Here is a 15,695-nt window from a genome sequence, read left to right on the forward strand (position 1 = left end):
ATGTTTTGCCCTTTTCAAATCATTTTCCATGAAGGTTGATTCCACCAGAATTTTGTTGGAGCAACTTGTCTGGGGAAAATGGTAAATGTATGGTAAAACGCAGTCTATTTCATGGAGTATTTTCCCAATGTTAGCACAGAATGTGTTTTGTAAAACTAAGGTTAAAGCATGATAATATTTGCCACTTTAAATTGTAAAATGTCACATTAGATTGATTAGATTGATTAAAGGGGAAGGCAATATTTGGTTAACATTGCATACAACACGATGAGTGTATTATAGTGTAAGGGCCAGATGTACGAACAGATTTTGCACTTCTTAACGGACCAAATTGCTATATTTGTCTGTTAATAAGTGCAAAATCAGCACTCGGTATGTACGAAGGCTAAAAAACTAGTTGCTAAATGCGATTCCTAAGTTGTAGGAATCACATTTAAGAAATTGCTAAAATAGGAAATCGGTATTTTACTGATTTCTTATTTGTGAATCGCTAAGGAATGAAAAAAATGCATTTGAGCGATTGAGCAGTAAAGCCCATTTAAGAAATGCAATTACCACCAACCTGAAGCAGGTGGTAACCATGTGCAAACTATAAAAAGTGCCCCAAAATGCATCAAGCTCATCCAAAATGGCAGCATTACACATCCTAGCAAGGCAGATGAGGATCCAGGCCCTGAGGGACAGGAGGAGGAGGAGATGGGTGAGGATTTTTAGGGTGAGGGTCACCCTATTTAATATGACAGAGGAAGAGATAATAGACAGATATAGACTGTTCAGGTCATACTTGACCTGTTAGCTGATATACAGCCCCAGATACAATTCCCTACAATGCGTAGCAATCCCATACCACCACACATGTAGGTAATATGTTGCCTAAAAGCTACTTGTGACAGGGGCAACCAGTCAGTCATACCAGTGGCGGGGGAAGTGTCACAAAACGCATAATCTAGGTTCCTCCAAAGATTTCTTGATGTAATAGTTGCTAAACTGCGTCAATATATCTTTTTCCGTAACACCCAACAAATATTGCAGCAGACAAAATTGAATTTCTATAGGATGGCACAGCTCCCCAATGTAATTGGCTGCGTGGACGGAACACATATTGACACACATGAATGCGCAAGTGGTGTGTGAGTTCTTATGTTTCATCACAGACCTTGTGTCCAGGTACCCAGTAGCACACATGATTCATTCATGTTCCTCCACAGTGGAATTTAGTACCGACTGCCCCAAGAGGAAATTGGATGATGGATTCCTGCTTGGTAAGTTTACCACATACTCATTCCATGTATGTGTGAACTTGTCTAATGGTTTACCCAAACATGCCCCAAAGGTGACAGTGCATATGCCTTACATCCATGGATCCTTACACCTTACCTGACTGCCCGGACACCAAGTGAGTGATGATACAACCAGGCACACAAAGCAACACACTTAGTTATAAAGAGGACATTTGGCATGTGTGCTGCCTTAAGGCAGGAGGTGCACTACTATACAGGCCATAAACATGCTGTAAGATAACAGCTACCTGTGTCATGTTGCACAACATAGCAATGCAGAGGGGACTACAAGATGTCATCATTGAACCAGAATCAGATGAAGATTCTGATGATGAACAACAGCCTCTACAGGGACAACAGGATGGCAGACATGCAGCTGAGGGACGGCTAAACACACAGATATCACCAACAACTACTTCTGAGGTAAGGCATGACATGTCATGGTATCAATGAGGGAACTCACACTTGGCTTAGTGCTTGGTGCACAAAGTATACACCACCTTTAATTCAAGGATCAACATTGTCATTAAAAAAAAAAACTGTACAAAGAGAAAGAATTGCATGCATGCAAAAAAATAACAACATGGAATGTGCCATGTCTGCCTATTTTTGACATAATCTTCCTGTACTCCTCTTCCCAGACACAATGCACCCAGGTTCTGCAGATGTATCACTTTCAGAACGTTGTTGGGGATCATTCATAGTGGCACAGGTGTCCAGGGCAGACACCTCTCTTATGATTGAGCCATCCTCGCTCCCAGGTTGTTGTGGGTTTGCTGGCAGAGTGAAAATGTGGATCTGGAGACTTTCAAGAGCCATTGTCACCTGCAAAAGGCCCCTGGCAACATCCTTGCAGCAATGTGACATTTCTGTCTTTATATTTGTAGCTTGTCTCGCCAGGCTGGAGGTGGCATTGGGCAGCCGGTTCATTGCACGGGTGTGGGCATCAAATCTGGACACTAATTGTGTATGACGCAGGTGCTGCTGCCTGTGCTCTCTCTTTATAGCACTATTCCAGCGCTCATGCCCCTTCTCAACTGTTTTGGTGAGGCGCTGCAGCTCCCTGATCACACCACTGATTTTCCTGTTTTGCAGACGCTGAGTTATCATGACTGCCCTCTCCAGACCACCATATGTGGCTGAACATTCTGCAGCTGATGGAGTGGACACAGAGGCCATGCCGACCGGACTTGGGTGAGCTCTTGTATTATCAGCTGTGGAGGAGTGCTCTCCCTCACTGTCCTGGAAGCTTGGCAGTGCTGTGGTATTACATCTCATTGTTGTTGGTGTGGCAATGGATGGGCCAGGTGACAGTGCTAATGTCGGCTTCATCTCTGGATCAGTAGCTGCAGCAGGGTCTGTGACAACAGGGTTGGGATCTGTTGGACATATATGCAGCACACATTTAGTTTGAATAAATGATACTGTTTTGGACACAACAATATTGTGACATTGTGATTTGTGTGTTAGTGCTGCAAGAGTTGTGACTGATTGTTAGATGTGGCCCTTGGCACACTACACAGCATGGGAATGGAGTGCACTACAACTCCCAAGATGCATTGGATGAGTGGTTGGAACAACTGACTGGAGTAGTCCTTGCTTTGAGTTGTCTGCTGTGGTTTGCCTAACAGTGTAGACTACAAACAACATAAAGGTATGTCACTTACCCTGGCTGGTGGCTGCTGGGAGTGAGGTGTCTATCTCTCCAACTCCAGTAACACTGGCAGCTTCTAGTGTGCCCTCTATGAGCCGCTCCACAGCAGTCGGTGGGGGTTGAGTGGATGGTCCCCCTCTGGTCGCACATCCCTCAGCCATCCTGCTGGCCAGCCTCCCTTTTGCCCTGGAGTGCAGGTCATACCACATCTTGCGCAGCTCAGGGATGATTCTCTGTGTCTCTCCCAAGGCATTCACTTTCTACTGTATGTCCTTCCAGATTATTTTTTTCTGGGCTTCAAGGACACCGAAAGAAGCCTTTCCAAAAAGCCTGTCAATGTTAGACACATATTCCTCAGTGAGGACCTCCATCTCCCTCTCAGAAGATTTCATTTTTCGCTTCCTGGTGCCTCCAGAATCCCTGGTCTCCTTTCCAGCCATGGTGTGGTGTTCTCCTCCTTCCTTGATTCTGCAGCAGTGTGTCTGGGCCTCTCTCGGCTCCCTGTTGCTGAGTCAGAGCTCCAGGTGTGGCTGCACCATGTTAATCACTTCCACCTGGGCCTCCAGCTGCATTTGTGCCTGGATTTCGTAGATTAAGATTTCATATAAAGAAATTGAAATTTTGTGATTTCTTAATTACCGACTTCTTGTTTGCGATTTCTTCCATTTAGAGATCACAAATAAGAAATCACTCAATATGTACATCGCCAAATGCGACTCGTAAATACTGATTTCTATACTGTTGGTATTGGAGAGTCGCAAATTATGAATTTTGTATATCTGGCCCTAAAATGGAAATGTACGGGCCAGATGATGTACGACCATTTGGTATTGCAACTCAATGGGCCGTTTGCTACCAGTAAAATGGTTTGTACATCTGGTCCATAATTCCTATTTAATACCAGACATTCCCTGAATATTTATTTCACTAATGTAGGTTACTGCTTTCTCCCAATGTGATGGTTTTTCCTTTTTTTCTATCCTCTGTCTTTCCACTTTGGGAGTTTTTCTCTCTCTTGCTCTCGGTAAAAGCCTCAAGAAAAAAAATACATATCAGGCCCCAAGAATGAGCGCCAATGACAACCAGCGGCAACCATGAACTCAAATTAAGCACTTTTATTTCTTAAGTATCCTTCTACTTTAAGGCTCCAAGGAGTTGCACTGTCCCAGAATGGGATTCATGTGTTTTCATCAAGCTGTAACGATTGCAGTTACAAACTTATAAAGCCAATTTCATCTTCTCCTAGATCATGTACTGAGAAATTGAACATGTGACTTATGGGCCAGATGTACAAAGCTTTTTTCTGTGCACAAATGGACCGATTCACAGAATTGGGCCTTTGCACACAGAAAAAAGCATTTTGGTATGTACAAATGTTATTTTGCAATCCAGTGATCTATTTACCGAATCACAAAACAGGTTTGCGAGTCGCAATTAAGAAGGAGCGTGCCAAGGCCGTTCCTTCCCAATTCCGAGTCGCAGTGAAATGCATGATTGTTTTGCGACCGTGAATGCGGTCACAAAACAATCGCAGTTACCCATTCCCAAACGGAAAGCGGTCCCCAAGTGACCCCTTTCCCTTTGCGAAAGGGGGTGCAAACATTTTTTAAGAGCAGGGCACCATCTCTGTGATTGAGGCCACTCCCAATGGGACGTATGCGGCTCCTTCACATGGCAAAGGAGCTTCTTCCCTCTGGATAAGCCAGGAGATGAAAGATAAAACAATATGGCCCTCATTACAACCTTGGCGTGCAGCGGAGGCCGTCCGCCAAGGTTGAACCGCCAAACGGCCGCCTATGCGGCCACAAACCCACCGCCCACATTTCAACATCCCCGCTATGCAGACAGCGAAAAGCAGGCTGGGGCTGTGCCTGGGGGCCCCACGACTCTCCTTCCCGCCAGCCTTTCCATAGCGAACGCCATGGACAGGCTGGCGGGAAGCAGAGTCATAATGCCCAGGGCAGCGCTGCAAGCATCGCTGCCCTGGCGGATTATAGCCGCCGGGACAATGATGGCGGAAAACCGCCGGTCCTGGCGGTGTGACCGTGGCGCTACCGCTGCAGTCAAAATATGGTGAATTTTACCGCCAGCCTGTTGGCGGTATGATCGCCAATACAACCCTGGCGCTTTTTGACCGCCAGGGTTGTAATGAGGGCCTATGTCATTATTGTTTTATCTTTCACCTGCTGGCTCTGCCAGCAGCATGTGAAGGGAGGGGCGGGCTGGGCCACCAGAGGTGGGAGGAGGCAGGAGGAGACAGTGCACCTAAGTTTGCATGTGTGCTTGGCCGCCCTTCTCAGGCCGGCCAAGCACACATGCATAATTAGGTTTCTCCAGCCAGACTGTGTTGAATAGCCAGGCTAGAGAAACTGCACAGACCCCAGGGTTGTGTCCGGGTGGCAGAACAAGCAGCTCAGACCAATCCGGACTCTGTTTTCATGCTAGGTATAGCATGAAAGCAGCACCATGATTGCTGGGGAGCCTTTGCTGGTGTCCCAGCATTCACATCAAGGGAAGAGGAGCAACGAGGTAGGAGGTGACAGCAAAAGGTAATTTTTGAAAAAAAATTAATTACCGTCCTTCTGCCCGCAAACCCTTCCCTTTGAGATTTGCGGCAGCCGCTGCTGCAATGGGATCACAAATTGCGACCTATTTCATGAATATTGATGAGGTAGGTCATTTGCGACCCCTTTGGGAATCGCAAACTGTGTACTTGTTTTGCAACTTGCAATTTGCGATTTCCAAAACTATTGCAAATTATGAGTCGCAAAACAAAATGTCATACATCTGGCCCTATCTGCGCTGACAGCTCTTGTGAAGCAGACCCTGCCGCATTTACTGCACATGTTCAATGCAAGGTGTGTCCTAGTGGTCAAGGTGTGCCACCGAAATTGCACAAACCTTTAGGCCCAGCACGTGCTCAGAATGAGGGGCAACAGTACATTTTTCCTTTCTCTATATTTTTAGCCAGACTATCTGCTCCTTCTTGTAAACAATGGGACATATTTACAAGCCCCTGGCGCTGCCCTAGCATCACTTTTTTATGATGCTGCAACAGCACAAGCAATCCTCTACACTGCATCACATTTACAAACTGGCGCATTGGGACATTTGCACTAGTTTGTAAAGCCCTGCAACACATTATGCCTATGCCAGGTATAATGTATGCAGCATGGACGTTTCCTCGTTAAAAGCCATGCAGAACTGGCGCAATGAAATTTACTACATTTCACTGCGCCATTCTGCACCTTCACAGCTCAGAGCAGGCATTAAAGAAACGCTGGGCTTTTTAACATGGGCCTTCCTCGCATTGCTGGAGTAGTGTCAGATTACTGACGCTGTGCCAGCAATGCGCCACTTTTGCACCACCCGATGCAGCAGAATTTCTGGTGCATGGGTGGAATCGCAAGCCATGAAGCGCTGTATCATAAATACAGCACTGCCATGGTGTTGTTAAGGGGTCAAGGGCAGGCATTAGAAAACTGGTGCATCAATGCTGATGCACCAGTTTCTTGTAAATAAGGCCCTATGTCTTTTGATTATTCTGCTCTGAGTGTTAATGATGGCCCATTAGCAGTGAAATGCATTTTCACCTGAAAGGCTATTCCTGCCCTCTCACTCACTGGACTGTCTAAGCGGTGATTGCCAGTGCTTAGTTTCTGAAAGAAAGAATACAAGTACAGGAAGCTCTACTCAGAAGCCAGTGGCCACTGCAATTAAGCAACAGCATGCCAAGTATCAAGGCCAGTAGTCCTTAATCCACTACCAGATAGTCCCTGCCCTTTTTCTCATTCTTGCAGGTTCCTGCTTTCTCCCGTTTGCCGGTTTTGCCACTGGTCTCTTCTTCCGTATTTGCAATCTCTGGGCCTGATTTCGATACTGGCAGACGAGTTACTCCATCACAAAGGTGACAGTTTCCTCATCTGACATTATCTAAATCCCATTATGTCCTACGGGATTTAGCTTTCGGAGGAAGGGATATCTGCCACAGTTGTGACAGACTAACTTGTCCGCCAATACCAAAATCAGGCCCTCTGTGTTTTCCTTGCACAACCTGAACCACAGCAGCACAAGCTTCCATAACAGAAATAATACTGATAGGTGACAGAAGCAACATCTCACACATACAGGGCAGGCACAACACAGGTAGCTAAAACACTAAAGTGTGAGATGCATTGAAGAACTGTTGTATGATTTCCATACACAGACATACAAAGTCTTGTAAGAAAAAGCCAAACCTCTTATGGAATCACCATACATTCATGTACTCATATAGGATGGAGGTTCACCTCCGTAGTGTAGTATACTTCAGTGAGTTCCATATTTAAAGAGTACTACGGTTCACTAGTTGTATAATCTCCTAGTTATAAATTCCCTATTTTGGGTGCGGTTATGTCACCTACGTCAACATTTAATTTATGTTCTTTCTTTGTTAAAGGGTCAGACCTATGTTAAAATCATATGTGGGTGTGTTAAAAATGTATGTTTTTACTGGTGTTTGCCTACCACAAGATTATACACATGAGAGCTGAACAACAGTTCCTACCTCTCTTTTCCATCGACATGATTTGGTGCTCACATATTGCCCTTGTTAAGTCAGGCGTCTCCCAAGGAACACAGGTATCTCAAATGGTATATAGGCCTTGAAGAGGCCTCACCACATGCTATTAATGAAGCTGTCAATATGTGCAGCATGCTTCACACGGCAAGTCACTGTAACTGTGCCAGGAAGCAGGCCATGCCCATGCAGCAAAGCCACACTCCCAGCTAAACGGGCATGGGCAGTGGGAGTGCATGTGCTTTGAGACCATGAACACCAAAGGATCTCCTGACTCGTTACCAGAGCCAATAGGACAGAGGTGGTGATGTGACCCCACCTATGTTGCATCCTGTGAGCACTGCTGTGGGTGATGACAACAGCTCATAGCTCAGCCTGGAGCCTGGTCAGTGTTGCTGACTGAAACTTTATTTATCACTGAGCTACAAACTTTCACAAAAAAGTGTTTTTTTAATTGTTTCAGTTTAGCACCTTAGATTATATCACTGAAATGAGTGACCTTTATTACAATTAGTGAACTACACTATTTTTGCTGTGATCATTGTATTAATGACTCAAGAGGCAAGCCGGATGTCTTGTTTCTCCTGTATATGCCTATATTTTTTATAGGTAGAGAAACATTATCTTCTATTGAACCATATACAAAGGAGATTGTGTACAATGTGAATCCTAAACTGAATTATTTAAAGGTGCTCTCAAATGCAATGATCATGGAAAAGGATGAATATACACCTTATATTGTCCCAGATATACCAATTCTGGTCTGGGAGGGAGAGAGTGATTCCTTATGGGAATGATAGTACACTATGTTCTAGTACAGCACAAACACACACAGCAATATCCTGTACCTGTATATTGCCTCTGCTATCAAATATTCAGGAAATTAGAGTGGCCCGTGCACGGACAAACATTTTATTGTTTTTAAAAGCCCTCACCCACATTAGTGGCATGCTTCAGCATCAGGTCTCTTCAGGCTCCTATAAACCAGGATGAGGTCGATATTCTAGGGATCACTTATGAGATTGTTGGACAGGGATCCTCATACAAAAATACCTTTAGAGACACCCCAGTTTTACTTTAATGCTGGGCGACCTAGGTATGATTAACATATGAGAATGGGTGAGAATGGAAATATTTGCCCTTGCAGCCTAGATGGTGTTGATGTGTTTCAGCTTTTGAAGATACCGTCTCTGGATCATAAGCTTTCATCAGTACAAATTTGTGGCTTCAGGTCTAGAGAAGCCTCCTAAGAGGCACACCTCTGGGGTACATGCCACCTCTCTGTTCAGAAATCATCACTATTGTAGTGTTATCTGTGACGAATAAGTCCATCTCAGAGGACATGTCCAGACCAAGTGCAAAAATATCTTCAGTAGAAACATTATATCTAGGACAGGTTCTTGGTCCTCCTCCATATGTCTCAGTTATCTTACAGGGTGTGAGGTTTGTCTCGTGTGTATGACTGAACTGAATAAACTTTAGTCTGGTATTCCTAGATACCTTCTGGAGATATGCTAGCATCATATCCCATTCGCTCTCTTTAATCACATATCCTAGATTTGTCTCCCACCTTGCCTTAATTATATCCAAGTCTTTATGTACCTTCTTATTTAATACCTTATAAAACTAGGTCACCAGATGAGGTCCATCTCCAGTCTTTACTAATAATTGCAAACATCATGTCGATGGGGCTCTTCCGTGCCCCCTCTCCATAAGTTCTTGAACGTCTGGGTCAGGCCCTATTAGTCAAGAATTGTCTAGGTGGCAATTCATATTCTTTAATGAAGGTATTTAAAGAGATAATGGTCCCTGCCCAATAACATTCCCCAACAGTCATGATCCCCACTTCAGTCTAGTGTGTAAACTGGTGTGCAGTGAAGAAAGTGAGTGAATCCAACTAATGACAGTGCAGGGGCGTATGGGAGATATCTTGATTTTCCTCATCCTGCCATGTCACAGCCCATTGTAGCTGCACAGCTACATAGTACACTTCATTAATTGTTTTTCTTCATGCATTTAAATACTTTATTCGGTTCAAAAGAACCATAAAATACATAATCAATTACATACATAATTCTCATAAATACAATGAATAACAGTATAGAAAGCATATTACAGAGATTAATAACTATTTTGAATACGAAAAGCAGCATATATTAAGTTTAACACAGCCTGTATTATCCCTTCACTTCCCAGGTCATGTAAATAAGAATAGGCAAGGTGGCTAGCCCTAGTGTCCGTAGGCAAGAGTACTGGACGTAAAAACCTTCTCCTGGGCACAATGTATAAGTTGCAGAAAAGGACAAAGTGCTTTGGGGCGATTTACCATTGCAATAACATGGCAGAAGTTTCTTAAACCAGGTACCTTGAGTAGGAAATGCTACTAAATAGTGTATAGCTTTCAAGCGTAGTCTAGTAAGTAAAAACCTATGCCGCTCAGAGGTAATAATATTAAGCTATAACATGGGAATGTGATGGCTGTGGCAGCAGCCTCCCCAAATCCTCCTGCCCCAAGACGAGAGAGTGGAGGATTGAAATATCTAAGCCAAGGTATATCAATCGATCGAGTCAGTGTCAAACAGTCTATAATCACTGATCTAAACAGTTGGGCTTCAAGATTTAGCCAGACTTTTATCCAAAGCAATTCAGGTTGCAGTCTTATATGGTCGGCTACGCCCCTGAGGCCTGCTTCGTCATGATAAAAAACACTGCCGGGATAGACTGCAGGACTGCTAATAGCCTTCTTAAGAACTTATTTTTAACTACCTGAAGACTCGTACAATCAGTGTAGCCCCATACCCAGGCTCCGAACGATGCAATAGAAGAACATTTACTTTTAAAAACAGTCTGCATTTCTTTCACTGGTTTATGCCCCAGCTTTTTTGAAAGTCTAAAAAGAGCATCTATGGCTCTTTGAAATTGCAAGACACGAACACTAGTTAAAAATTTCCAATTAAAATCAACATCAATTGGGACCCCCAGGTAAGTAAAATTAGTACACTTTATAATCTAGCATTCCCAGTTCACCCTCCAGAAGGGTCTCCTAAATGCTTCTAAGAAAAAATGCGTATGGCCACCAACCCAGATGACGGGCCTGGTTTAGAGCTAGGTGGATGGGTTACTCTGTCACAAACGTGATTGATATCCGGCCGCCGTAGGATATAATTGAATCGTAATACGGCGGATGGGATATCCGTTATGTTTGTGAGGGAGGAACCCCATCCGCCAAACTCTAAATCTGGCCCTTTGTCTTTGCTCACTGAGCCTAACTGTGTGAACCATGAAACCGGGGCTACACCTGTAAATTAGTAAAATAATATCTCAGCAGCATGACCATTTCAGTCAAGGTCAGACAAGCCATGATCAGCAGGCGAAGAGAACACCAGCAGGCCATGCTTCCCTGTAGTGATCTAAACTCACCCTCCCACTCCCCAATTTACTTCTCTGAGGTCAGCAATGTCATGATACATTTGTACCCGACATATTTAAAGGTATGAGGGTCCCTAACAATTCACAGTTCACCAGCTCCTGGTGACCTTCCCATTGTTTACACCGGAAAAACAGATGTTTTAGATTTATTGTTCTTAAACCCAGCGATTAACCCAAATTCCGACAATAGTTGCATCATCGGTGGCAGATCGATCTCCCCATTTTTGATGTATAGGAGTAGGTCATCAGCATATAAGGATATGACATGAACATCCTCTGACAGTGGCATACCCCTCTCCCCCACCTCAGCCCTATACACCGTTGCTAATGGTTCAATCACAAGTAGGAAGAGGAGGAGAGAGTGAGAGCACTCTTGTTATGTGCACAAAATATAGTACTGCTGGGAAATGTACTGACCAGTCCTAAGACTTTCCCCAGGTTGATGAAAATTACCATCACCCCAGAGTATGATTCAGCCTCAAGCACATGTAACACCTTAAATAATGTTTGAAGGACAAGAGGTGTGCTGTGCCCATTTTGATATGCATGGGCCAGGGTCCTAAGATAGGGATACAATCTGGTGGCCAGCACTTTGCCAACGATTTTAAAATCAATATTGAGGATGAAGAGTGGCTTGTAGGAGGATTCCAACTTTTTCCCTCTGGCTAAGTCCTTAATAGTCCCCCTTAGCTCAGCTTTAGAAATGGGATCACCTAACCTCTTCACCTCCATAGGACTCAGAGCTAGCAGAGGAGCTCTGTCCAGAAAGGCCTTTACCTTCCTGATCAGTGCTTCCATGGAAGTACCATAAAGGTGTACATGATCCTCCATTAAGGTATGGTTAATCTCTCATAGAGAGTGACAAACTGTCCCTCAAGTGTCAGTATTTATGGAATCAGGGCGCCACTACCCTCAGGGCTTATCAATCATGCCAGAGGTTTCTCCACTTTTCCCTCCTCCTAATGTAACCTGGAGATATATTCTTTATAATTGACACTGTAGCTTCTCAACAATTTATGTATAATGTTTCCTAAAGTCCAAAGCCTCGTCTTCAAAACAGGATTTTGGGGTGACTCTAATTCCAAAATATGCAAGGTTTTGTCAAGTTTGATCAATCCAGTATCTAACGCTTTTCTAATACCTACTGTCTTACCCATGCAGTGATCCTGCACCACTACCTTAAATTTCAGGACAGGTATAGGGTAGAATGAGCACAAGCTTTTCCCATCACAGGACAGGTGCAAATCAGACAGCAGTAGTGCAAGCTTTCCTTCCTCAATGAACTGGGACAGTATGGCAGTAGCAAATCAAGCCTCTCTCTTTTACAGAGGGAAAAGAGCTTATTCTTCCATATCTGTCAGAACAGGCTCAGCAAGGAAAACTAGTCCAAGCTTTCATCGCTCATAGAACATGTACAGTTCAGGGATGAGTCACATGTAAGTTACAGGTAGATCTTTGAGGCCAGTACTTAATTCACTGAGGAATGTGTAGGTGGATAAGTGAGTGAATATGTAAGTTCTGTTATAATTCTCACTTAGGTAATATTCAAAGTCAGTAGCCTGAAAGTCCTGTTGCCGTCATTTGGAGACTTACTGTTTGTATTGACTGTTTGGTGACCCATGTATTGAAAAGTACCCATTACCTAGTAAGGCATTGCTATTTGGACTGGCTTCACCACAAACCTAGTTAACTATGTTCTTGACAGGCACACAGGTGCTAACCTCTTGAAAAAAAGGTTTTGACTCTGTCAGCACAAGGATCTGTGCAATTCCAGTCATGTGCAGCACCTGTTCAAAATGTTGAGGACCATCAGTGATGAGGCAGATTGAAGACTACAAAGGCTAAGATAGGAATGTCCATGGTTTTAATAAACAAAAATGGGCAATTTATGTACGTTTTTGGTCTCTGTAAAAAATAATTTCATAAAAGTTAATTTTCTCAAGTTTTATGAGTTTTTGAAGCACGCAGGCAGGCAGAGGTATTTAATGCACTAACATATACGACCTCCATCTGTTATGTAGGCCTGAACAGAAACATTTAAGGTATCTCTCCATACTTTCATCTTAGGACTCTGGAAGCTGACATGTAGGGCATCTCTCCACTTATTCCAAGGGCTCTTTGTCCTCCTAAAACGTCTTTGACACTGATGTGGGGAGTGTATCTCTATTCATTTAAGAACCCTTGACAGAGGCATAGAACATTTGTTCCCCTTAATATAATGGCATACATGATATCGCCTAAGGACTGCAGTAAGGGAGGTTGTGAAACCTGCCAAACTTGGTGGGTGGGGAAGGGGAGATCCTTTATTGTGTCAAAGGATGAAGGGATACATCGTCCCTAGTAAAATACGCAATCAACATCAAGGTATCCTTCTGTAAATAAGAGACACTTAGAAAGGTGTTGTCATATGCCACACCTATACACCACTTCAAAAGGAGGTGGGAAATTGTTATGCCCCCTAGACAATAGTATCAAAAATGCTCCCTTGAATATAGTCGAGCTCACCCTGACTTTTAGGGGTCAGGGTGAACCCGATGATGAAGCATGCCACTATTCGAGTGGGTGAGAGCTCTTATAAAAAATAATTTCTTCCCCTTTTTCCACCTCCTTTTGAAGTGGTGTATAGGTGTGGCATGCAACAATCTTCTTTTAAAAGTGTCTCTTCTTCACAGAGGGGTGCATGGTATTTCTCAATAAGCCTTAAGGGCTCTGGACACAAACATGTATGAGATCTGTCCATCATCCTAAGGGCCTCAGATTCTAAAACATAGAGTATCTTTCCATTGATTCATCCTAGGATCCCTGGTCACTGAAATGTAGATAAATCATTCCATCAATTGAATCTTTTATCAATATATCCATCCATCCACACATCAATGGAGTACTGAAAACACCATGTAGGGTATCTACCTTTCCATTGTCGGTGCTTCGGTACACTGACATTGGCCATCTCTAGATACATCCAAGGAGCCTCAGGTCACTTATATATAGAGAATTGCCATATCTTATTCCCATTAAACGTTCCTCTCATGCCAAAGCATGCAGGCATGGATTATCTCTCCCACACCTTCAGATTTATTGCAACTCAGACCATGATACTATATGCTTGCCTCACCTCTCGATCTGACGGTCCTCTGGTCTCAGTAGAGATGGTCTTCATTTTGTAGGAGCTGCGATTAATGTCAGGAGCTGAGGCACGTGAATAAAAGTGACAAAAAGGGGGTAAGGAGACCAACACAAAAGAGAGCACTGGTATATCTGAAAATAAATTGTGCATTCTTTGAGATTGCATATTGCAAGTACATTTTGAAATAAGAAAAGTGTAGTTCCTTTTGAGTTGCTAGGCAAGGGAAAATTACTTACTTGGAAGCATAGTTCTTTATCAGTGACATCTTCATTAAAGTCATTACCATTAGAAATTCCACCCAGCCCATACATGACCAAGAACACTTCTCTTATTATATGGGTACTATAAAAAGTGTTTACTCTATGAAGAGATCTTTTTTTTTTTATAAACATATTTTATTATTTTTCAAAAGGAAGGGAAAGCAAAAGAAAACCGAACAAAGGGGGGGGGGAAGGGTACAAGGCAAGGGAGATAAACATCTTACAAAATTTTTCATTTCTGTCTTCATAGTAATAGTTAGATAGCATTTTTGTTGTTAGAGAGGTTGACAATTACTGTAGCAGCCTTTCCCTCCTTTTGAGCCTTTTTATAATCATGTGTCAATACAATATTTTCAGTGATTTTTCCCCCCGTGACCAGTCTGGTTTATGTCAATAGTTCCAACCATCATCCCCATATCTTTTGAAATTTTTGTGGGCACCCTCTGGATTCGAAGACTATCTTCTCCTGATTGGCACACCAGTCCACTCCTCTCTTCCATTTTTGGAGCGAGGGGCCCCCCGGGAGGCTCCATGCTGCTGCGATGTCTCTTTTGGCAACTAGTAATGCTGTGGCTACTAGGGCACGTTTTGCACGTGTTCCCTCCATCTCCTCCATTATCCCTAATAAAGTTAATTTTGCAGATTTTTGTAGTTCTTGCCCCAGTGTTCTTTCCAGCTCCCGAAATACCCCATCCCAGTATTTTTGTATTGTTGGGCAGGTCCATACCATGTGGAAGAAATCTGCTGGGTCTCACGTGCATCTTGGGCACCTGGAAGAGGGGCAGGCTCCTATTTTGTGAAGCCTGGATCTTGTCAGGTATGCTTCATACAGGTAATAAAATTGTATTACTCGGAATCTAGTTGACACCGCCAGTGTCTTGGGTGCCATTAGAGCCTCTCTCCACTCCGCTTCCTCCAGGGTTCCCACCCAGGTTTCCCACTTGGCCCTAATTGGGACTAGTTTGTCTGGAGTGTTGTTAATTAGTGTCTTGTATATTTGCGAGATGCCTTTCCCTTCTAGGTTTCCCATGAGCAACTTGGCTTCAAGCGGGTTAAACTCTGGCATGTGGCCTGTGGTGGGTAAGTGTGTTTTTAGTGCATGTCGTAGTTGGAGGTATCGGAAGAATTGTGTCGTGTTTAGTTGAAATTCTGTCTGGAGCTCCTGAAATGTTTTCATGGTTTTCCCCCTCCACACGTCCCCCACCATTGAGATACCTATTCGGTCCCATTCTGTAAATCCCTTTAGCGCAGCTGGGGCGCTCAGCCACTTCCCCCTCCACAACGGGGTCTGGAGGGTGATAATGGTGTTCCAGTTGGTGTACCTCAGAGCCGCTCGCCAAGCCAGGAAGATTGCCTTAGTTATGTCTTCCATATCTCGGGGGAGCGG

At 43.8% G+C, this 15,695-nt stretch overlaps 1 protein-coding gene across 1 annotated transcript in view; it reads right to left on the minus strand.

The window, feature by feature from the left end:
* LOC138292186 (uncharacterized) overlaps positions 1-15,695 on the minus strand; it is a 158,769-nt gene that overhangs the window by 26,437 nt on the left and 116,637 nt on the right. The window contains exon 8 of the mRNA XM_069230624.1: positions 14,037-14,110. Within this exon, the coding sequence (XP_069086725.1) occupies positions 14,037-14,110 (74 nt within the window). The remainder of the gene's footprint in view (positions 1-14,036; positions 14,111-15,695) is intronic.

Source organism: Pleurodeles waltl, chromosome 4_2 (assembly GCF_031143425.1).
Source record: "Pleurodeles waltl isolate 20211129_DDA chromosome 4_2, aPleWal1.hap1.20221129, whole genome shotgun sequence".
Classification (NCBI taxonomy): domain Eukaryota; kingdom Metazoa; phylum Chordata; class Amphibia; order Caudata; family Salamandridae; genus Pleurodeles; species Pleurodeles waltl.